The sequence below is a fragment of the Aedes albopictus genome, unplaced genomic scaffold, assembly GCF_035046485.1.
Source record: "Aedes albopictus strain Foshan unplaced genomic scaffold, AalbF5 HiC_scaffold_169, whole genome shotgun sequence".
Classification (NCBI taxonomy): domain Eukaryota; kingdom Metazoa; phylum Arthropoda; class Insecta; order Diptera; family Culicidae; genus Aedes; species Aedes albopictus.
Window position 1 is genome coordinate 11,770 of NW_026916946.1, and position 23,614 is coordinate 35,383.

The 23,614-nt window shown below is 40.3% G+C and overlaps 2 protein-coding genes across 2 annotated transcripts; one reads left to right on the plus strand and one right to left on the minus strand.

Annotated features, from left to right (window-relative positions):
* Positions 1-576: 576 nt before the first annotated feature.
* On the plus strand, positions 577-3,490 carry LOC109424258 (uncharacterized). Its single transcript, XM_019699342.3, has 2 exons — positions 577-2,078; positions 2,142-3,490. The coding sequence occupies exons 1-2, from the start codon at positions 638-640 to the stop codon at positions 3,374-3,376; spliced, it is 2,676 nt and encodes an 891-aa protein (XP_019554887.3). The 5' UTR covers positions 577-637; the 3' UTR covers positions 3,377-3,490.
* A 7,108-nt stretch (positions 3,491-10,598) lies between these two features.
* Positions 10,599-14,352, minus strand: LOC115269854 (uncharacterized). Its single transcript, XM_062843357.1, has 3 exons — positions 14,231-14,352; positions 12,636-14,173; positions 10,599-11,904 (listed from the first exon to the last, which is right to left on the minus strand). The coding sequence occupies exons 2-3, from the start codon at positions 14,101-14,103 to the stop codon at positions 10,667-10,669; spliced, it is 2,706 nt and encodes a 901-aa protein (XP_062699341.1). The 5' UTR covers positions 14,104-14,173; positions 14,231-14,352; the 3' UTR covers positions 10,599-10,666.
* Between the last annotated feature and the right edge of the window lie 9,262 nt (positions 14,353-23,614).

The window sequence follows — 23,614 nt, forward strand, 5'->3', positions numbered from 1 at the left end:
GGAATCCAAAAAATGTGAACTGGAAAGAGTTTTCCACAGAATTTTCCAACGTTTAGACAATTCGTGAAGAAGAAATTGTTCTCTTCCCAGTTGAAAAAAAAATGTTAGTATTAAGATAAAAATACAAGTTATATACTGAATAATTGAATAAATAAAATTTTAAAAATAACAATAAAAAAGAAGAAGAAGCGTAACAAAATCTAGCTAAAAATCGTGTAAATTTCGAGAGAGACATGTGAAAAATTGAGGAGGGCGTTAAGGAAGTGGCAAGGTGAATTACGAGACTGAACTGTAAGCTCTGTTTATTACATTACATGGGGATTTGACAAGCTGTCAGATACAACGACAGTTACATCGCAACACACTTGAAAGTTCACTCATATACAATTAAAAATTTCCTATGTGGTGTGTCATTCATATACAGATACATTATTGGGCTCATCCTAAATTCTACATTTGTGAATGTTTTATATAAGCTTTGTTTAATATCTATCAACATAACTTCAGTCAGCATAACTCTCTACATAAAATATCGCGCACAAGTGTATGCGTTTCGGTTGAATTTCAATGGCATCGTACAAAAAGATAAAGCGCCTTACATTTGTACAGCAGTCATGAACGAACCTGTCTTAAAAATATGAGCTTGCTCTGTCGGGCCGTTTTGTTAGTTGTGCTGATTTCGATCTTGTTAATAATTGTTAACGACCGGACAGAAAACATGCAGGAGCAGCCGGAACCGGCAAGTGTTTATCAACTGGTGGATGGCGAAACATACCTGCATCGTGCCATCCGGAGAGGCGACCAAAGTGCTACAGAGAAGTATATTGCTAGATATCAGGCTGATTTCGACAAAATCAAGGACTATTTATCTGTAAAGTACAAATGGAATCCAGATGACAGAGTTTGGCTTCGGAAGTATAACATGATCGCGGTTGATGAGCAGCAAGGCAGAACATGTAAGGAGCTAGAAAGGAGTTCAATGAAGGACGGTGATTTGGAAATAGCCGTATTTGTTATTTTAACAACACCGATAGATGGCGAAGATGTGGCAGTTATTCATCCAGATGGCAATAATCGGCTGGGAATATTCAAAATGGTAAGAGAGCTGCTGCCCAATGGAATTCTGTCGTGGAATTACACCAGTGTTCTGCAAGTTACAAATGAAGGGGATGAAACTTTCATAGAAGTAGCAGCTGCCCAGGGGAGGATCAACGTCATGTCGCAGTTGTATGAGCTTGGAGCAGATCTCAGCCTACCGGATCACTGCCCTTTGATGGCCGCGTGTTCGACAGTTTGCAAGGATTCGATTCGCTGGTTGCTCACTGAACACTTTGACCATTTCGATTGCACTCAGAGAAACTCGTACAACATTAATGCATTCTTGGTTCTCGTTCAGGAAGGTGATGTTGAAATGATGGATTTTGTATTGAAAAAGATGATACTTTACCGGCAAAAGAATTACAATGAAACCGAATCGGAAGCATTCCAGAATATATTCCACTATGAAGATAAAGCGAGCAGCCTCTCAAGTGTAGGTCTTGCAAGAGATGGACCTATACTGGATAAAATGGGAGAATACGTTTCACATTACAAACTGGATTTGTCCTATCAGTGGCAGCGGATTACTATTCTTCTTGATTTGATGCGCAGGGATGTAGCTGTAGACTACTGTTGGTCAGAAATCCGCAAAAAACCCAAGTTGCTAGGTATGGTAGACTGCAATGGAGACACTGTACTGCAGGGGCTTATTCGAATGGGAAAGGTAGATGTTTTGCCAGAAATCTATCAATCGCATCCAGAGGTGAAGGAATTCTTCGAAAATGACCGTGGGATTAATCTGCTGAAGGACATGCTTATCTACCATAAAGTTGATTTGGCAGCGTTTATCTTGGAAAACCATGCGCAGTTTCTGTCCAAGGATTTGGATTCACTAAGAAAAAATGTGTTGCTGAGCAATTACCAGTACAACACGGATTTTTATGAGAAGAATGGTGATTTATTGGTGAAACATTTTCCGATGTACGCTACGGAGATTTCTGAGGCAAGAGAAAAGGCAAAAGAGCGAACCGCTGAACACTGTGAGTTCTTTTTTTTTTTAAATCCGAGCATTGCAATTTACTTACCATTTAATTCATTTACAGATCACCAGAAGGAATTCAGGGATTTCAATTTGGAATTCACTGAATCTACAATCATAGCCAAAGACGAAACTCAATCACTCAGTGCCATCAGAGGTATACTAGGTCTTACGCTACTCCATTATGCAGTGGACAAAGACAACAAGTTATGGTTCGTCCACCTGCTGGAATCGGGTTGTGACATTAATGCGACGGATGACGAAGGAAATCTACCGATCCATTTTGTTCGAAGCCTAGAGATGTTCAATCTCATCATCGAGAAACACCCCGATGGAACAGCCTTGGTTCACCGCACCAACAACTATGGCCATACAGTTCTTCATAAGGTTTGCTCTCTACGGCTGAACAAAGAGCGTTTCAGTGCTCTGTTAGAAAAGGTAATCGAATGTGGTGCTAATGTAAACCAGTTAACAAAACTAGGAGAATCCCCCCTTTTCATGATCGGAGGTCCCGCAGGGCTAGAAGTCCTCCAGAAATACAACATTGACTTCGAAGTGGTAAACAATGCCGGCGACAACGCTCTGAGCTATCATTTGCGTTTCAATGGCTGCATGGCTCAAGCGCTCCTGCCAATTATGACCAAACTGTCTTCCTTCAAAGACCACGCACCCAAATACTTGCAAAGGTTTTTGTCATACAACCAGGGTAGCTTCAGTTACTACTTTCAATCTTTCTTTGAGGAAAACCCGGAAGTCACAAAAGCCATGTTTGATTCGCTTTTCGAATACTCCGCAGAAGAAGCGTCCCGGGTGTTTTTCCAATCCTGCTACTCCGCAAATACGTTCCTTGTAGAAAAATTCCTTGAGTTCGAGTACGACTTGGATTACAACTTCATTAGTGACGACGGTTCCACACCCATCATGGCGCTGTGCGGCTACTCGCAGTGTCCCAACAATAACTTGATGCGGCAGCTGCTCATCAAAGGCGTAAACTTGGAACATCGAAACCAAAAAGGAAAAACGGCACTGTTGGTGCTGTCGAGTGGAATGAGACCAGGTGACCGAAATTGCCATGATGCTGAATCAGTACGGCTTCTGCTGGAACACGGGGCACCGATCAACAGCACAGATGAAGACGGCAACACGGCTTTGCATTACGCCTTCAGAGATGAAAACTGGGAGTTGGCGGAGCTATTGCTAGGACACGGCGCAGATGTTCTTTCGAAGAATAGTGAAGGAAAAATTCCGTTGGAAATGACTTCGGATAAGAATCGACACATTTTCCAGTTTATGCAATGAGCTTCGTGAATTAAGCAGTTTTTATTACAAACATGTATTACTTTTTCTCAGGGAGATATAAACATACCATGTAAATTTTGAATTACCTTGAATAAAATTTTGAAATAAGTGAAATCTTTATAATATCACTTAATGCCACTGACCAAATTTCACACGTGAAGAATAATTATCATTTATCAAATATTAGAAGAAGAACAGCAAAGTTGGAAAACAAACATTCCTTTTCATTCATGAACAATTGATGAAATCTTCAAAAAGATGTTAGCAGATACTTTCCGATTTCAATGAAACTTTCTAGAAAAGTAAAGCCTGCGCACTTTAGAATCGGTACACTTCCAACCGGCTGCAGATCAAAAACGGTTTCACTTGGAAAAAAAAGTGTTGTCAGAAGCAATTGAAGCCTATCTAAATTTGTTTGTAGGAAAAATATAAAATTTTCTGTTTTTTATTTTTTTTAGATGAGCTATTGATCAGAATTCATAAATAGTGCCAGTTTTTTCTGCACAAATTGAACAAAGGCTAATCATCGTCAGATTCAAGATTTGTGTATGAATTTAAAATTGCCAAATCCACCAATTACGCAGTATTGAATCGTTTAAGGTCTTATGATTGTTAATTAAGGGAGGTAAAATATTCCATGGGTGTTATAAAATTACCAATATAGCAATGGTAAACCTTTGAAGGATTTTATGGAAAATCAAAGGTTTTCAAACCTTCTTAAGGTAAAAAAAAATGTTTTCGCATTAACTTTAGTTCAGCAAATACGCATACGAGAAGGATACTATACGAATAGTATTGGTATACAAGAAACCAGTGATTTGACGCAAAGCAATATGAAAAATCGTGGCTTGAAAGCTGTATGGACGTTTGCTGACGAAATTTGTTGGATGTGTTTTAATGATGTGAAATATCTTAAGATATTTTTCAACTAAACTGAGTTAACTCTATTTTTTTGTGATCATAGAATTACATCTATAGTTTCATAATACATATGGTTTTTAGTGGTTCTTTCGTGAAAACTGTTTAATTTTAGATTTATAAGGAGGAGTTCGCCTGCTAGTATTTCCAAAAATAATGCAGGTTCCGGTATGAATTATGTTGAGCCACTTGAAGGGAATTGTAGATAAAAAAAACGATCCCAGTAAATATTTTTTCATAAAAAAAAATACTGTGAATAAAATTATGCTTTTAATATAACGTGAATGGACAATGAGGCAATACGTTGATTATGGTCTTGTAAACCATATTTGTCAAGAGTTCAATGTCGTAACTTGTTTTGAGCATATCTTTGATGAATAGAAGTTTAACCAGACATACATATGTAGCACTTTTCAAAACGGCTTGGCACATGCATTTAACGATCATTTTAAATTGCATTTGATTTGCGCGATCGTCCCACCAGAGGTGGTAGTGTTCGATCGCTTTGACGTTTGCCAGTGTACACGTTGCTGAATGATGCAAACGAAAATTACAGGCAATTTGTGTAGTAGTGTCAGAAAAGAGAAGGGCATCTCAGAACAAACCGAACACACGAAAAGTGATAAATTTTAGGCGTGAAAAATCGACTCGATTTACTTTGTTACTGCCCATTTCGTTTTCATCGTGTATAAACGCCAAACAACTGCATGGATCAAAGTGTATTGATTATTTCAGGTATATCAAAATTAATGAACAAATGACGTCATATCGATGATAAATTATCTTATTCTTCGAAATTTTGTTTCATTGAGAGCATATCAATTGTTGTTTCGACCACTATTGCAATAATATGGTACACGTACCAAAGATGTTTTTTGCAATTGCAAATACATTCTAGTTAAACACATTTTTTTTTGCGAATCAGTTTTTGAGTTGGTGTACCTGCCTCCGAAATACTTTGCTTATTCGTGTCAACACGGTTGAAATTTTCCGTGTAAAAAATGTGACTTCAACCGCTAGGTGTCGCGACCAACAGCATAAAATATTTATCAATTTCTGACTCGGGAGATGACCTTTTCTTCTCTGGTAGTGTGCATGTCAGAAACGCGTTAAATCGAAATCCATCAAGGCCGACAGTGTGGCGCGCGGTTCCACCAACAGGTGGCAGTGTGCTCATGAAAAAGACCCGGGCAAAAGTGTTTGATGAATTTCCTCTAAAAGTTACGTCTGTTTGTCTGTGGAAGTATGTTCCTTGTGGAAATACCAGCCCATATACTGTGAAATTTGCAAGTAACGACGATAATTGGTTTGTGCAGTAGAAAATGGCATGAATTACACAACCAGATCAAAATTTTATCTTAACGCTTTGGAGCCGGAGGGGTCAATATGACCCCGGCGATGAAACAGAGCATAACAAACGTATTCGAGCCCAGCGAGGTTGCGGCAGCAGTGGCGAAATTATTCGGCTCCAAAGGGTTAAAGATTTAAAAACTACAAATTTTGTAATTTTCCTACAAAATACAATAGATAAGCTTCATTTTCTTCTTACAACATTTTAATATAAACGTTAGCATAGACAACCGAACAACTTTGCCGAAGACACCATATCGCTAAAATGTAATTTGGCCAAAATGACTTACAGGACTTTTATGCGAATAACGTAAGAAAAAATACCTACCGCTCAGAATATCGACCATGTCCATAGAAATATTTTCTCTGAAGACACCAAATGAGTATCTTGACATCTCGACGAACTAGAGGTTTTTTCCACGTATTTTCAGTTCTGCCCCAGTGTGCAGCGGCTGAGTAAGAAAAGCTGCAGCACGCCCAGCTGTTTCTAAGGTGGTAGCCCCATCAGCGTGGTCGTCCCAGTATTGGTTGGGGCGGTCAACAGAACTGGTACGATGGCCCTCCGGCGAGACAGGAGTTTTGGCGTAGACCCAATAAGCCACCCGTAAAAATCCCCATTGCGAATAACATAGGAGAAAATACGACTCGATACAATCGGCAAAGACCCACGCGACGAAATACAGACTACGATTGGAAACGTGGAACATGGAATTGTAAGTTACTTGGTTTCGCAGGATGTGACAGGATAATCTACGACGAATTATTGCATCTTGCTTTGCTTTATAGATTACCGTACAAATGTTCAATCATCTGAAATATTTGTTCACACGTCAAACACCAAAGAAAGTAGCAAGTAAACAAACCGATTATTCCATGCACCACCCAAAAAGTGTAACCGACGCTTAAAATTTCTAGCAGCGAAACCAACCAATGTATGCTGAAACTGGTGGGAACATATTGTGGTGTGACAAAAAAATTCTGCAGGGGGTCGAATACGGTGCAAAAAAAAGCAATACATCCCCGAAACTTTGACATCGTGGCGTTGCAGGAGCTTTGTTGGACTGGACAAAAAGTGTGGAAAAGCGAGCATCGAGCGGCTACCTTCTACCAAAGCTGTGGCACCACCAATGAACTGGGAACAGGATTTATAGTGTTGGGAAAGATGCGACAACGTGTGATCGGGTGATAGCCGATCAACACAATGATGTGCATGTTGAGAGTTAAGGGCCGATTCTTCAACAACAGCATCATCAACGTCCACTGTCTACATGAGGGGAGACCTGATGAAGAGAAAGAAGCGTTCTACGCGCAGTTAGAGCAAACATACGATGGTTGCTCGCCGCGTGACGTGAAAATCATTGTCGGCGACATGAACGCGCAGGTAGGAAGGGAGGAAATGTACAGACCGGTAATCGGACGAAACAGCCTGCTCGCCGTATCGAATGATAACGTCCAGCGATGCGTAAACTTTGCAGTCGGAAGCAGAAGCACCTTCTTCCCCCGCAAAGATATCCACAAAGCCACCTAGAGATCACCCGCCCATCAAACAGAAAATGAAATCGACCACGTTTTAATCGACGGTAAATTCTTCTCGAATATAATCAGTGTCCGCACATACCACAGTGCGAATATAGATTCGGATCACAACTTAGTCGCTGTTTACAATTATTACCACGCGTAGAAGTCGAACGCCACGGCTAAACATCTAGCAGCTGCGTAACGTGAAGTGGCTCAAGACTACGAGCAGCAGTTAGCAGTGGCCCTATTAATGCAACGGAAGAGCAACTGGGCGCAGCTACACTTGAAGATGACTGGAGGAACATCCGATCCGCCATAGGTAGTACCTCGGCTACAGCACTAGGCTTCGCGACTCCGAATATCAGAAACAACTGGTACGACGGCGTATGTGAACAGTCAAAAAAGAGAAGAATGCAGCATGGGCGAGAATGCTGCCACACCGTACGAGAGCGAATGAGGCACGTTACAGACAGGCGCGCAACAGGCAGAACTCAGTCTTCCAAATCAAGAAGCGCCAGAAGGAAGAACGAGATCGCGAAGCGATAAAAATGCTCTACCGTGCTAAGGACACACGGAAGGCTGAACCGCTCACGCAGAGGCTTGGTGCCACAAGCCGACGCCCGACGTTTGCAGAGATAATCACGGGAATATTCTCACAAGCGAGCGTGAGGTGGTCGAGAGGTGTGGCAGCATTACGATGAGCACTTCAATGGCAACGTTGCAAGCACCGAAGGTGGTGCGGTAACAGATCTATGAGTACGTGCGCAGGACGAATGATTTCCAGCCCCTAACCTCCAAGAGATGGGAGAGGAGGCTAGCCGGTTGAAAAAACAACAAAGCCGTTGAAGCAGATCAACTTTCAAGCGAGTTACTGAAATACGCTGGAGAAGCACTGGTGAGAGCACTACACAGTATTACCGAAGGAGTGGATGGAAGGTATCGTGTGTCCCATCTACAAAAAGGGCAACAAGTTGCATTGCGGGAACTACCGCGCGATCACACTACTGAGCACTGCCTACAAGGTACTTTCTAGAATTTTACGCAGCCGTCTATCACCGTTTGCAAGACAGTTCATGGGGCAATATCAGGCTGGATTCATGGGTGAACGCGCTACAACGAATCAGATGTTCGCCATCCGCCAGGTGTTGCAGAAATGCCGCGAATACAACGTGCCCATACATCATTTGATCATCGATTTCAAATCGGCGTATAATACAATCGATCGAGAACAGCTATGGCAGATTATGCACGAATACGGATTCCCGGATAACGGGACGGGACTTGGAGAAGGCGGATGAACCACGAGCTGCATCAGCTGCTGAGAGAACCAACCATCGTCCACATCGCGAAAATCTGGAGGCTACGGTGGACGGGTCACGTCACAGGGACGGGTCACAGGATGTCGGATAGCAATCCGACTAAAATGGTTTTCGAGAGTCATCCGACCGGTATAAGAAGACGTAGTGCGCAGCGAGCTTGGTGGGTCGATCAAGTGGAGGACGATCTGCGGGCCCTATGCAGAGTGCGGCACAAATGTCCCAAATGGAGGATAACATGCCTCTGGAGCCGGCCTTCTGATACCTGATGTACAGCAGAGGCCACCCCGGCCTAGCCTGATCGGTAAGGTAAGTTATTCGGGAATCCGTATTCACGAGCTATACCAAGGGTATAAAAATAGGTATATTGTCAAGCTAATAAATGCAGTTATTCCATAGAAAAATGATATGGTGCAACCTGGTGGGTTCAAAGCTCTTCCAAAATAATTAGATTCGTATTTTTTTTATTTCGTCATTAGGGTGACCAATTTTCAGATATAATGGTCCTAAAAATCAAGTTCTTCGAAAACTAAAAAATTTAAAAATAATAATATCTTTTGGACCAATTAACCGATTTTATACCTCTTTTTTGTTTGAATGCTATTGAATTCTTGTTTTCAGGAAAAAAATACGTTAAATGAGCCAAATTGTGTTTTTGTGCAACAAATATACAAATATATATTCGTTTTTTTTTTCACTTTTTTAAGGTCTCGGGACCAAAGTTGTACTCTGGGTTTATATTTTTATCAAAAAATTCAGGAAATTTAGCGTAACATAGGGTCTTGTACCATTTGAGCAGGTGTACCTATTTGGGGCACTTGCCGCCATAACTAAGTCAAATTCAAACCGATTGAGTTAGGCACGTACAGTATCTTGTTCTATACAAACACTCAAATCAATCTATTTGAAATTGACTTAGTTATAGCGGCAAGTGCCCAAAATAGGTACACCTGCCCAAATGGTGCAAGACCCTATCAAAAAATCAGATATGTATGTTTTTTTTTTGCTTTTTGAGATATGATTTTTTGAAAATAAAAGAGCAATTTTTTCCATACATTTTTTTTCCTAATTTGATTATATTTTGAATTTTTAAACATGTATAGATACCAAAAAGACCCGAAATCACTAAAAAAAAAGCAAAACCAGGCATAGTTTTATGAAGTTTTACAATATTAGGCAATTTCAGAGCAGCTAGTATAAAAATATATGACTCTCGATATTCAAAAAAATCATATCTCAAAAACTAACAAACATACATTTCTGATTTTTGTATATCTTACGCCAAATTTTCTGATTTTTTTTATAAAAATATAAAACCAGAGTACCTTTTTGGTACCGAGATCTTGAAAACGTGAAAAAACTAATATATTTGCATATTTGTTGTACAAAACCACAATTTGGCCCATTCAACGTATTTTTTCTGAAAACTGGAGCTCAATAGCTTTCAAACAAAAATAAACAATGTATAATCAGTTAACTGGTTCAAAAGTTATGATTTTTTGAAATTTTTAGTTTTCGAAAACCTTGATTTTTAGGACCATTCTATTTGGAAATTGGTCACCCTAATGACGAATTAAAATATACGAGTCTAATTGTTTTCGAAGAACTGCGAACCCTTAATATTTCATGTCTCTTCACATGTTATTCTCCCTTGTATTCATGAATAAATAATTCAACTCGAGTTCGTGTATCGACAATGTTAAATCCGAAATATCCAGAATCACCGTGGTGGATTCTTTGGTTTTAGTTCTCGGTTAACGTACATAAAAAACGACAAACTTAGTTGGGCCTATTACATCACATTAGTAGAGAACCAGAGAGAGGACGGCGATTTCGAGGCAAGCCTCACACAGGATGGCTTTTCGCAGGTGCATGAGGACCTTGGAGCACTCAACTTTCAAGGGGACTAGAAGCGATTGGCACAAAACCTCATCCAGTGGAGAGAGATGCTTCATCCTGCATAGACTTACCGAGCGAATTGCAGCCCACCAAGTATTCAAGAAAGAATAAGGGAAATGAAAGATATAAAAATATAAACGTATTGCACTTCAATCATTTTATTCAAACAAATTGTGTTCATATAAAAACACAGCTTTTAAAATGTATTTGAATTTTTTTTTTTTCCTATATCACAACGAAATAATTAAAAAGCATTTTAAAAATACTTATTATCACAGACGCAATCAGATTACTTCATAAATTTGAACAACTCCTGACCCATATACGAGGTCACTTCCAGCGGCGTCTTTCCTTCTTTATTCTTCATCGATAAATCCGCGCCGTTTGTCACCAGCATCTCCACCAATTCCCAATCTTCGTTCGTGAAGGCATAATGCAAGGACGTGTTTCCATCGCTATCCGTCCCGTTGATCTGCGCTCCGTGATCCAACAGAAGCTGCACAGATCCAACATCGTGACCGTACCACCTGGCGGACCGGAAGCCGTGAACCAGAACCAGCAATGCGTTACGACCCCAATGGTTACGATGCTCCAGATCAACTCCTTTCCTGAGTAACTGTCGCATCAAGTGGACGTTCGGGCGTTCCATGTAGCTGCACAATCCAATTATGGGCGTGTAATCGTAGTCATCTTTGTAGTTATAATCCAAATCGTAGTCGAATTCGAGGAACTTTTCCGTGATGAATATGTGGGCACTACCACAGGCTCGACCAAACAGACGAGAAGCTTCCTCTCGGGAGTGTTTGAAGAGGGAATCGAATATGATCTTGGTGGTCTCGGGGTTTTCTTCCAGGAAGGGCTGATAGTCACAACTGAAGAAGTCCCGATTTGATGCCAGGAAAGGTGCTAAATATTTGTGAGCGTGATCTTTGAAAGAAGGCATTTTGTGCATCAATGGCAAGAGCACATTGCCCATGCAGACATTCCGGTTGCAGATATGACGGTCTAGCGCATTGTCTCCTTCATCGTTAACGACTTCCAGGTCAATGTTGTGCTTCCTAAGGATGTCCAATCCAGTGCAGCTTCCAATCATGAAAGCTGCGGAGTCACCATATGTCGTAAGCTGATTTACATCTGCACCACACTCGATGACTTTTTCTAGTAAGGCGCTCAAGGGTTTCCGTTCCATTCGTAGAGAGCAAACCTTGTGCAGAACCGTGAAACCGTCGGAGTTGGTCCGATGAACCAATGATGGGCCATCGGGGTGTTTATCGAGGATGAGGTTGAACATCTCCAGGCTTCGAACGTAATGGATCGGTAGATTACCTTCGTCGTCTAGCGCGTCAATGTCACAACCCGATTCCAGCAACTGTACGAACCAGGTTTTGTTGTCTTTGTCAACGGTGTAATGAAGTAGCGTTAGTCCTTTAAGGCCCCTGATCGTGCTCAGTGGTTGAGTTTCGTCTTTTGCCTTCACTAATGATTCTTCGAACTCCAAATTGAATTTGTGGAAAGCTACTTCAAGATCTGAAATCGTAAAAAGAATACCACAATGTACAAAGCACTTCTACAGATTGATAAAAAGATTAGGAAAGTGTGGCTGGGGTTTCCGGGGCTTGGTGTTAGACACGATACGAACTTCTATCAATTTAAAGTATGTATACGATATCCTTTCGCTTGTAATAATTACCAACCCTTTTATGCAAAATTATTCTTCAGTTGGTTTGTGTACATCTTTTCAATGCATTTTCTTGCATTACATCAAAAACTTATAATATGACCAAGTATTAGAACGTGAGTGCAGTTTAATGGTAGCTAATTTAGCTTCATGTCATGTGTTGCAAGTTACCCAACAGATGGGGTAACTTGCAACAAGCATGTATTTTGCACTTCCTGATTAGATGACAACGTATTTTAGGTAATCAAGTGCTGCATAATGTTCTACTCGTGGTAATTAGTGTACACGATGTTTCAAATGTTGAGATTTTCAATGATATCGTTTCAAAGTAGAAAAGTGTTGCAAGTTATCCCATTTGACGGTAGATCGAAATTTTCAAGTATGTAGACATGTTCTTGTCTCAAAAACATGTCTACATACTTGAAAATTTCAAAAATTTTGAGTTATAGATGAGATTATAACACATTTTATAGACAGGGAATTTATGAAAATTAAAATATCTTTAGTTGTAGTAAACTAGATGATATAAGTAGATCAACCGTACCCCATTGCTACACCCCTTAAAAAGATAATAACTTACCATATCCTGGATAAATGTCGGGATCCCTCCTTCTTGCTTCCTCAATTTCACCTGCCAGCATTGGAAAATGCTTTGTTAGTAGCTCGGCATGGTCTTCGTAGAACTCCTTCGTATTGTAGCTGCAAAGTGCTACGTTTTTCCTCACTTGGTCCAAATTATCCAGCAGAAAATCTTTATGGTTTTCCATGATGAACTCAGCTGATTCGAGGCACTTTGAGAAAAGCATCTCCCTCAGCAAGTTGATGCCTCGTTCATTTTCGAAGATCTGTTTTATCTCTGGATGTGACTGGTAGATTTCCGGCAAAACCTGCAACTTTTTTATACGAATGAACTCGTGCAGCACTGTGGTTTCGCCGTACGCTATCAATCCCAATAAGTTGGGATTCTTGCGGATCTCCGACCAGCAGTATTCTACAGCTATGTTCCTGCACATTAAGCAGACGAGGATGGTAACGTTCTCCCATTGATACGACAGGTCTAGCTTATAGTGTACGATGTATTCTTCTACTTGGTCTCGCAATGGCCCATTCCTCAAATGAGTTAGGCTGGACAAGCAACTGAGTTCCGGGTTTTCGTAGTGGAATATTTTCTCAAACGCTTCCGACTCGCTCTCATTAAAGTACTTCTGTCGATAGTTAATCATTTTCTTCAGTACGTAATCAATGATCTGGGCGTCATTTTTCTGCATGAGAGCTAAGAAGGCATTCATTTGATATGAGTTTCTCTGTGTGCAGTCGAAATGGTCAAAATGCTCAGTGAGAAGCCAGCGGATCGTGTCCTTTCGAAATGTTGAACATGCAGCCAATAACGGGCAATGATCTGGTATACTCAGTGGTGCCCCTAGTTCACACAACTGCGAGATAATGCTGTTCTTTCCCAATGACGCTGCAAGTTCTACGAAAGTTTCCCCTTTTTGATACGGTTCCTTCTGCGCGCCAGTGTAGCTCCAGGATAAAACCCCATTTGGCAGAAGCTCTCGGACCGTTTTGCACAATTTCAATCGATTACTGGTGTCTGGATGAATGATTGCCACTTCTTCACCATCAATCGCTGTTTGCAAGACAACGAAAACAGCGTTCTCCAAGTCATCATCCTTCACCGAGCTCTGTTCCAACTCCTTACAAATCTTACCTTGTTCCTCACCCACCGCGATCAAATTATATTTTCTCAGCCAAATTTTGTCCTCCGCATTCCATTGGTACTTCTCCGCCAAATAGCACTTTATCTTATCGAAGTCGTCTCGATAGCCACGCAAATACTTATCTATCAGTTCCTGGTTACCCTTCCTTATAGCACAATGCAGATAGGTTCCTCCCTTGACCGGTTGATAAATGTTAGTCGTCGAATCTCCCAAACTCCGTTGTCCCGTACTTTCAAACTCATCTATACGCTTCCGGCAAGGTTTGACTTCGGGATAATCATCGAACAGGCCAAATCCAAAATCCAAATCTTCTTCCTGCTCCTCCATGACGACGGCTTCGGACGAACTTGACGAACTACCGTGATTGATTTCCTCCAGGTCAAACGCTTGAATGAGACTAACTTTGGCTTCAAGTCGTTTGTATATATCGAGCTCTACAAGTTGTGAAACTCACAGTCAGAACTATTTCGTAATGTTGCGGATATGTAGTCACTGGATGTTTATACTTTCGAGACGTTATTCCCAAATGTATTGAAGTGTGACTGAAATAAGCGATCAGACACCAGTGACTATTTTTGTTTGCTTTCGTTGCCGTAGTATTAGTACTGGTTTGAATTTCCATGTGTTTGACTTGTGTTGTTCGTAGACATATTTCCATGTATCGCATGGAATGGAGTCAAACAGCTATAGCGGGCATTCGCGATGATGTCAGTTGTTTCATAAAGTTGTGATTAATTCACGTAAGTTGTAATTATTTTTCTTGTACACTAAACAGTTCGTATTTTCAGCACAGTTGTTTAAACTATATTGTGGAGCTAGCGGATCCAATTTTACAAAAAATATAAATACTATTAGAAATGTTATTTTTACGTCTTCCATCTGCGACCGAGTGCGTAACACCTACCGTTCGAAAACTCAAAGGGCGCATTGGTTCTCTACACATATGGTCCATGTTTCGTGCCCATTGAGGACTACCGATCTAATCATATTTTGGAGATAGATTCTTTCGTGTGACAGCGAACTTTGTTCGATCATAGAGTTCTGTGGAATTCAAAGTAAGCTCACTTTCCTGCCAATTTCTCTACTGGTGTCAATTTTGGCGGTCATCAGTGATCTCAAGTACATGAATTCTTCAACCGTGGTAATAACCCTTTGTTGCAAGCTTTTGTTATCATGTACTTTGTCTTCATTCTCTAGTCGGATATACGATTCCGGCATTGCCTCAAATTTGCGAGTTATAATATCAGTATCATCAGCGAAACCAAGCAGTTGAACAGACTTCGTGAAATCGTACCACTCGTGTTGAGCTCCGCTCTCCTTATTACACCCTCTAATGTCATGTTCAACAGCAAGTACGAAAGACCATCACCTTGCCGTAACTCTCTGCGAGGATCAAAGGGACTCGAGAGTATTCCTGATACTCGAACTACGCACAACCTTCTTCTTCTCTTCTTCTTCTTCTTGGCGTAACGTCCTCACTGGGACAAAGCCTGCTTCTCAGCTTCAGTGTTCAATGAGCACTTCCACAGTTATTAACTGAGAGCTTCCTCTGCCAATGACCATTTTGCATGTGTATATCGTGTGGCAGGCACGAAGATACTCTATGTCAAAGGAAGTCAAGGAAATTTCCTTTACGAAAAGATCCTGGACCGACCGGGAATCGAACCCGTCACCCTCAGCATGGTCATGCTGAATACCCGTGCGTTTACCGCCTCGGCTATATGGGCCCTACACACAACCTAGGACGTTTCAAAAAGGTTTTCACAAGTCAGCAATCTGGAGAACTGGCCGATCATTGCAGAGCATTGCAGAGCATTAGCTGTCACCCCCATCGCGATATGTCGTCATGGATTGCCTTATACGACCAGACAAAACCGGTTTGTCAACAGTCCCAAACTGTCCACCAAAAGTTATTTCCAGTACTGGGAAGGAAGTTGTTGGCAAAGTCAGTTCAGCTGAAAGGGGTGAACCACGGCGCGGCTGTGTGCGCTATGAGCGCTGCTGGAAACCATGTGTCACCCGCTCTGATTTTCAAACAGAAACGTCGCAATCCACTGCTTTTAAAAGGAACACCCCCAGGATCACTCTTGCTTGTGTCAGACACTGGCTATATAAATGGATCACTTTTTCTCAAGTGGCTGGAACATTTTCAAAAGGAAGTAAAAGCTTCAACAAGTGACCCTGTCTTATTAGTGTTGGACAACCATTCCTCGCATTACTTCCTGGATGCAGTTTTGTACTGTCGGAACAAGGGAATTGTAATGCTTTCTATGACTCCGCATAGCAGCTGCAAGACGCAACCTCTGGATCGCTTTTTTTTTTCAAAGCCTTGAAAACCGCATATTCAGAAGCTTGCAGCAACTGGCTAACAACTAATCCAGGCAAAGTGGGGCAGCTATTGTAAATGCGCCACTGTGGAGAAATATGTAAAAGCATTTGAAACGTGCGGGATTGAGCCTCTAAACCCAGATGTGTTTACAGATGAAGATTTCCAACCCAGCCAATTGACCGATATACCTCAGGGTGAAGTGTAATGCCACCCTCTGTAAGTTATGATACACCTCAACGAACAATAGTTTATCCAAAAACTTGTCCAAAAATTCACTGTGCAGCAACAATTTGTGTAGCATTCGATCCGCTACCATCAGCATCCGGTACAATGAGAAATAAGTGCACTGAAGAGGATGATGTTCAGTTGCAGCAACTGGATTTAAGCAAGTCAGCGAAAGTATCACCGGCAGAAATACGTCCACTTCCCAAAAGAAAAGAACCGCAGCAAAGAAGAAAGAAGGGAAAAAAAAGTCCGGGATCATCACCAGCTCACCAGTCAAACACAGATTGGTTTCTGATTCCCAGGAGAATCTTTATTTTACTTAGAAAAAAATAGTATCTACATATCTCGTTAGGGAGCGTCCATAAATGAAGTAGCTTTTAGGGGGAAGAGGGGGTTCTGGGCAGTGTGTCAAATTTTCGAACCTTCCTAACGAAAAATGACGCCCGTATCTATTCATTCATTTGCAACACCATTCTCAATCAGGTGACGAATGAATGTTCACCACAAATGATTTGTTCATGAAAGCGTTTCCAGTCGTCTACTTTATTTTCACTTTCGCATATTCATTACATTTTGTGTACATTCATTTCATGTTGACAAAGCTCAATGAATATTATCATTCGATAAAAATCAATTGCGAATAGTGACTTTTCTCAGTCGTAAGTTAAACGCTGTCGCGCTTATTAATAATTTATTCTGTAGTGGATCCGAAGGAAAAAAAATGGAAAATCAAAGCCAACCATCAACACCTACACCGTCATGTTCAACGGACGTTGACAGTTTGACCAGAAAAACCAAGAAACGAAGCGAAATCGCGCTTGGCTTCATCCACCGGGAAGGAATCAGAGCTTCTTGCATCATCGATCCAGGTAGTGCTTGCAATTACACGCAGGATAAAATCGATGTTGGCAACTTCATCCGCCATTTCCGCACTCGCCATCTGGACCAAGCTATGGAAAAAGGACTGTTCAGAGGCCTAGAAGTTCCAGTCAAGAAACAACAGGTGGTTGCTAAACGGATGGTCGCCATGAACACGGCACTTCTGATGGACTCCTTGACACTGATGTTAACGGTTCACAACCTTCCGGTACGATGCCTTCAATGGAGAGGATTCAAGCAACTTCTTGATCCCCTGGCGTCAGCGTGTGGTGTTACTGTCAACGGAGTGAACATGATGGGCAATGTTAAGAACGTCTCTAAAAAATTCGTGAACTGATTGCCGAGGAAGTATCCGGACGGTTGATCAGCCTTAAGATTGATTCTGCTACTCGTCAAAATCGGCACATTTTGGGAATAAATGCCCAATACGGAATTAACGGTGTCGTCGAGGTACGGACGTTGGGAAGGTACCACTTCTCTTCTCTGAAAAAAGGCGAACAGATGGAATGTTTTCATTTTAGGGTGTGGGACCATTTGCAATTATATAACAATTGGCCTAATACAGTACTTTTTCGATTATATCACGAATGAAAAAAAAATTTCGCGTGATATTTTGGAGCGTGATATAATTGAAACATCTTTTTCCGAAGGCGTTTATTAATCAAAATACACTTGCACACAAAAAAAATCAAACAAAAAACGAACAAAATATCTAACCCGGTAATGGAAGTCTAATATTTTTGTATGTAATTATTTTTTAATGTCTCTAATAAAATTCAAATAAAATCAAATTATGGAGGTATTATTTGCACTTCTATACCATAGTTTTTGAACTTCATGCTTCCATAGGTTGTCGATTTTCAATCTTTACACAGCAAAATAAAGATAATTGCTTAAATTTATCGTCGAGTACTTAACATTTTCAAAAGTGTTTCCAGAAGGTTGGGAATTTCTGGTTGAAAAATCAAAATTTGACATTTTTGCGATGTTGTCGCGTTACGCTTTGTTGTGCAATTGTCTCGAAGTTCAAAGGTTCAGTCTTTAATTTCTGATCGTTCGATATGCTGGTTGGCATTAATTGAACAGCATATCAATTTTAAAAATCCGATTGATTTACAAAATGTTAGTTATCCCTTCGGAAGTGAAGTGAAACCGTAGGTCCTGACATGAACGAGTCCCGGATTGTAAAACTCGTTAATAATAATTAAAATACAAAACAAATCAAAGTAAGTTTCTAACGGAAAACGCCTTTTTCTTCTAGTTTTTTCTTGTGACTCTACGTTCCCAATGGAACTAGGGCTGCCTCTCTTCAACTTAGTGTTCTTTGAGTACTACCACAGTTATTAATTGAAGGGCTTTCTTTGCCTGCCATTGTATGAATTTGTATATTGTAAGGCAAGTAGAATTATACATTATGCATAGGAAAGTCTAGAAAAGTTTCCGATCGGAATGGGAATCGAACCCGCCGTCTCTGAATTGGCGATCGAAAACCTTATTCACAAAGGCTAACTGGAGACCCCTGATGGAAAATGTAACGCGTGGAATTGACGGGTTACGTACAAAAGGCTGAAACACGAAAGGCTGAAATAACAAAAGGCTGAATTACGAAAGGCTGAATCACAAAAGGCTGAAAATATCAAAAGGCTGAAATGACATAAGGCTGAAATAATGAATCGACTAGTTTTCAAATGGCGAGCCTAAATGCAGTCATACGAGCCTAAAGGCAACACTAACATCACAGACAAACAGACATAACACTCTAATTATTCATATCGTACACTGATATAATGATCTTTATAAAAATTTGCTAGTTGGCCGACCCCTCAGCCCTGACACTTGCATTGGTTTTGCTTGAGTTTTACATTTGACGCACACTACCTCTCATTGGTTGATGGTTCATTGGACGAACATGCTTCCGTTACTATGTTCGAAATCGGAAAGCGTTAGGACTGTTTTTCCGCGCTAAAGTATGCATTATTGATCGCCTACATAACTATGACAGTATTTCTCCAATGAATAGCATATATTTAAAAGAAGGAAAAATCTCTGATCACATTGTTGGCAGCTGTAATGGCAACCAATCTCCATAACAGCATGACTCGAAAGAATAGCTTATGCTCAAAGAAGGAAAAATCTCCAATTGAAACACCATCAGTCATTTTTTGTGTTAGTTGGTATGCACTCTTCACTTAGCACATTCTATGACGACGACTCATATATGTAGCCGATCTGGTTAGCGAACGAGTAGTCATGCTGAGGGTGATGGGTTCGATTCTCCCTCGGGCCAGAAACTTTTTGTAATGGAAAATTCCTTGACAACCGCGGGCATAAAGTATCTTCCTGTCTGTCACACGATATATGTACCAATGCAAACTGGCCATTGGCAGAGAAGGCTCTCAATTAAGGTGAATATATGACGAAGCCACACCTAAAATTTTCAAGAGCACAATTCTGATGAACCGAATGTCGGTTTGCGCTGAAAAATTGATCGATTGGTTACCCGCTGGTGGTGACCAATCGATCAATTTTTCAGCGCAAACCGACATTCGGTTCTTCAGATTTGTGCTCTTGAAAATTTTAGGTGTGGCTTCGTCATATATTCACCTTAATAACTGTTGAAATGCGTATATAAGCTGAAAGCAGGCTTTGTCTCAGTTGGGACGTTACGCCAGAAAAAAAAAGAAGAAGTACTATAACTCATTTCCTGCATTTTTGCAATTTCAGCCTTTTGTGCATTCAGCCTTTTGAAATTCAGCCTTATGTTACTTTCAGCCTTTCGTGTTCAGCCTTTTGTGCATTCAGCCTTTTGAAATTCAGCCTTTTGTTAGCATCCCGAATTGACGCATACAGACCGGACTCGATGCAGAGCAAAGCATGGGAATGTAACTCTAGATACCTAATCGAATCCTGTGTCCGGTCTGTCACCAATGGCACCATAATTGTATACTAATGTGCAAAATATCTTACTTATGACGATTCATGTAGGGAATCGCGCTACTTGGGCGGTGGCTTCTATATTCGTCTGTTTTCCACTATAACTCAGTCAATCTTGAACCAATTGACACAATTCTTGGAATGCGGTGAGATAGGTATAGTATCTACCCGTGTACAAAATTTCAAGTCAATCGGTTCAAAATTGACCGAGTTACAGTGGAAAACAGACGAAAATAACAGACGAAGAAAACCACCGCCCAAGTAGCGCGATACCCTATCCTATAAAGTTTGGAATATGTGCTTGGCGATATTTGTATCGATTATTATAGCGTGAAATAATCGAAAAAATAGCGTGCTAAAATCGAGTGTGATATAATGGAGCGTGATAAAATAGAACCGTGACAAAATCGTAAAACCACTGTACTCAGTACAAAATAAGATACGTATATCATTTAGCCATGTATAAAATTCAAGCCATTTGATATGCAATTGATTGAGTTATAGCGTGAAATTAAAAAAAAGTCCTCCAAACAGTCTTACACCCTATATCAGTAAAACTTTGATAAATACTCAAAATTTGCTATGACTAAAAGTTGAGTCCTCATAGGAAAACTGGTCGAAATGTTCTTAGAAGTTTATGGATGCTGTTTTTTTTTTCAGAAATGCTAGAAGTTCAGGAGCGTCAGACGGCACGGTTTCTTAAAACTAAGGTGTTGGAAGTAATCCAAAGCTATGGAATTGGGATTGATCATGTTTTTTTCTGTTACGTGCGACAACGGAGCCAACATGGTGGCTACTGTACGCGAATTAAAACAAGAAGTCGAGCTACTATCGAATGATTTCGACAACGTCATCGAAATGGAGAAGCAGGATAATGAATCACACGAGTTCACGGCGGCTCTAAGTAACGAGCTTAGCGGAAACCTGAATTTGGAGCGCTGTGCAGTTTACACACTCCAATTGGCGATATTGGACGTGATCAATAAGTCAGACGCTTCTGTAAAAATTGTTACAGACATTGCTAAAAAAAATGCAAACACGTAAAGTACACACTAAGTTTCAACACAGCGAACATCTAATATCCCCCTATTTGGGGAATCACTCGATGGTGTGGGATTTATGAAATGAATCAAAGTTGCACAACAGTTTCCAGAATTAGGTAATTTATTATAGACTTCTTCATAATAGGTTTACTAAAATCTATTTCTCATTTTTAGAACTTGGCGAAACATGGGACTTCATTCGCATCTACCAGCAAGCCTTGAAGCCGCTCTACTTGTGCAACAAGAACATGCAGGCGCGGCATGTGTCACTGCCAGATTTTTATCTGCAGTGGGTTATGGCTATAATGGAAGTGAGAAAAATGAAGCAAAATCAGTTCTTATACTTGGATCCTCGCCTGAATTATATGGGATATGCTATGTTCAGCTCAGAAGAAAAAGAACAAATACAGGTAATTACATACTAATAATGCTGCTACCACAGCTGCGTATTTGTCTTGCAGCCATCCAGAACCGTTCTCAATACTACTGACATCCAATCAGCATTGCTATAAGAAAGAAGAAAGAATTAGTTGAATTAAGAACAAAAGTGAAAATCCCCTCATATTTCATGTTTGTGAGATTGAAAAATTTCATTCCGAAAAAATCAGTGTTCTGTTTTCACCATTATGGAATATTAGCCTCTACTCTCTCTTGTTTTTGTTGTTGCTTTGTTTGAAGAGCAAAAATCGGCTAAAAATCGAAATATGTATCCCTGGCCGATTATTTTTCTCAAATGAAAGGATAATTGAACACTATGACCGGCGGCGGCATGGTCGCAATTTTTTCCGCAGTCAAGTTCGCAGATTGTGAACAATCCTCGGTACCCACTTCACGTAATTTATATTTAGTCACTTACTGTCAGAGCTGTCAGATCGGTGTAACACCTGAGAGAGAGGAGACAGCTGGCTTCGATTGCGTGCTACTTAATGTCAAGGAGGACCTGTCATAAACTGTCACCGCGAACCGAGCTTAAAATCGCAAATTGATGGTGTGGAGTGGCCAAATATCCAAAATATTGTATTAAAAACTCGCCCCGTTTGTTGAAATTAATAAAAATAACGAGCCCATTTATTTCCCATGCTCTGTCGCAGCAAACGCAATATGCAATAAAGTTTTGACCAATAAAAAATTTTCAAACCATTGTGCGGCACACAAAATTGTAAAATAGTTATTTATGCAACGAGTTGCATGATGATTTTTTCAGCACGAGTCGTACATTTATCCAACGAAGCTTACCGAGTTGGATAAATACGAAGAGTGCTGAAAAAATCGAGTTTTGCAACGAGTTGAATACAAAATTTTATGCAATGATGTTTTCATTATAGCACTCATTTGAGTTGCAAAATGTTCATAATGCAATCCAAATGAGTTGCATAATGAACATTATGCAACTATTTTTCATTACGCAACTCGTTTGCGTTGCATAATGAACCAGTGCGGAAAAGTAGGGCATTATGATACTGAAATGAGTATTATAAAATTGAAATTATGATACTGAATTGCATAAAGGAATAAGAAGAAGAAATGTAAACATCGGCGCTGTCAGTGATCTGTCTTCTCTGTCTCAGTAACACGATAAATATAATTTACACAAAAGGCAATTTACACGGAAAAAAGACACGGTTATGAATATTTATTGGGTACCGGACTGGACACAGAAAATTTAATGGTTTTCTTTGGTACATCGAGGTCTTGAAATTAGTCTATGCTATGACTCAAGAAATATCGATAATTATCGAAAACACTGATCATAAGCATCTAAATCGAGAGAAAAACACTGATGTTTGTGCTAATGTTGGTGTTTATAAAACCATTAAACAAGGGTGTTTACAAATTAGAACCAACAGTAGATGGCACGCAGGTGGGCATGTTTGGGTGGGCGTAGAGGGTGGGACCTTACACTTCTGGAATGAAATGGGAATGAAAATTGTTTATAAGGGAAATGAGAAACGATAAACTATTCATTGAATGAATAATTGAAGAGTGAGGTTGTTTGTGAATATCGGATGAAAAGGTTTCGATTTTCAGTCACTGAAATTGAAAATTTTAGTCTCTGGTTCTGGGATTGTCTGAGGAGCCATATTAGGTATGGGAAAACATGCTACGAGGGGGGAGGGGAGTAAAAATTCGGCTAAAAAAGCTACTTCATTTATAGACGATCCCTTCGGGTGCATTTCAGATAACGGAGTCAAGCATAAACTACGTCACGTTATAAGGGAATGGAAACGATCAAAGGTAGCCTGCGATACACATGCACCGTTTTTGAACGATAAAACAACGACTTTCTACAAGCCTTTTTCAAGAAATTCCATTGTAAATTCTTTCATATTTTTTTCAGATAGGACTTAAGTAGTTCGGCCGGAAATTATGAACTATGAAGATTTACAACTGAAAAATCATGTTACAAATGTTTTCGATATTATCTACT

Bases quoted from the DNA above. Each gene is read 5' to 3' on its own strand.
- LOC109424258 (XM_019699342.3), top strand. From the start codon at position 638: ATGAGCTTGCTCTGTCGGGCCGTTTTGTTAGTTGTGCTGATTTCGATC. The intron at 2,079-2,141 runs GTGAGTTCTTTT...ATTCATTTACAG, and splicing joins AGAGCGAACCGCTGAACACT to ATCACCAGAAGGAATTCAGG.
- LOC115269854 (XM_062843357.1), bottom strand. From the start codon at position 14,103: ATGGAGGAGCAGGAAGAAGATTTGGATTTTGGATTTGGCCTGTTCGAT. The intron at 11,905-12,635 runs GTAAGTTATTAT...TTACGATTTCAG, and splicing joins CGACATTTATCCAGGATATG to ATCTTGAAGTAGCTTTCCAC.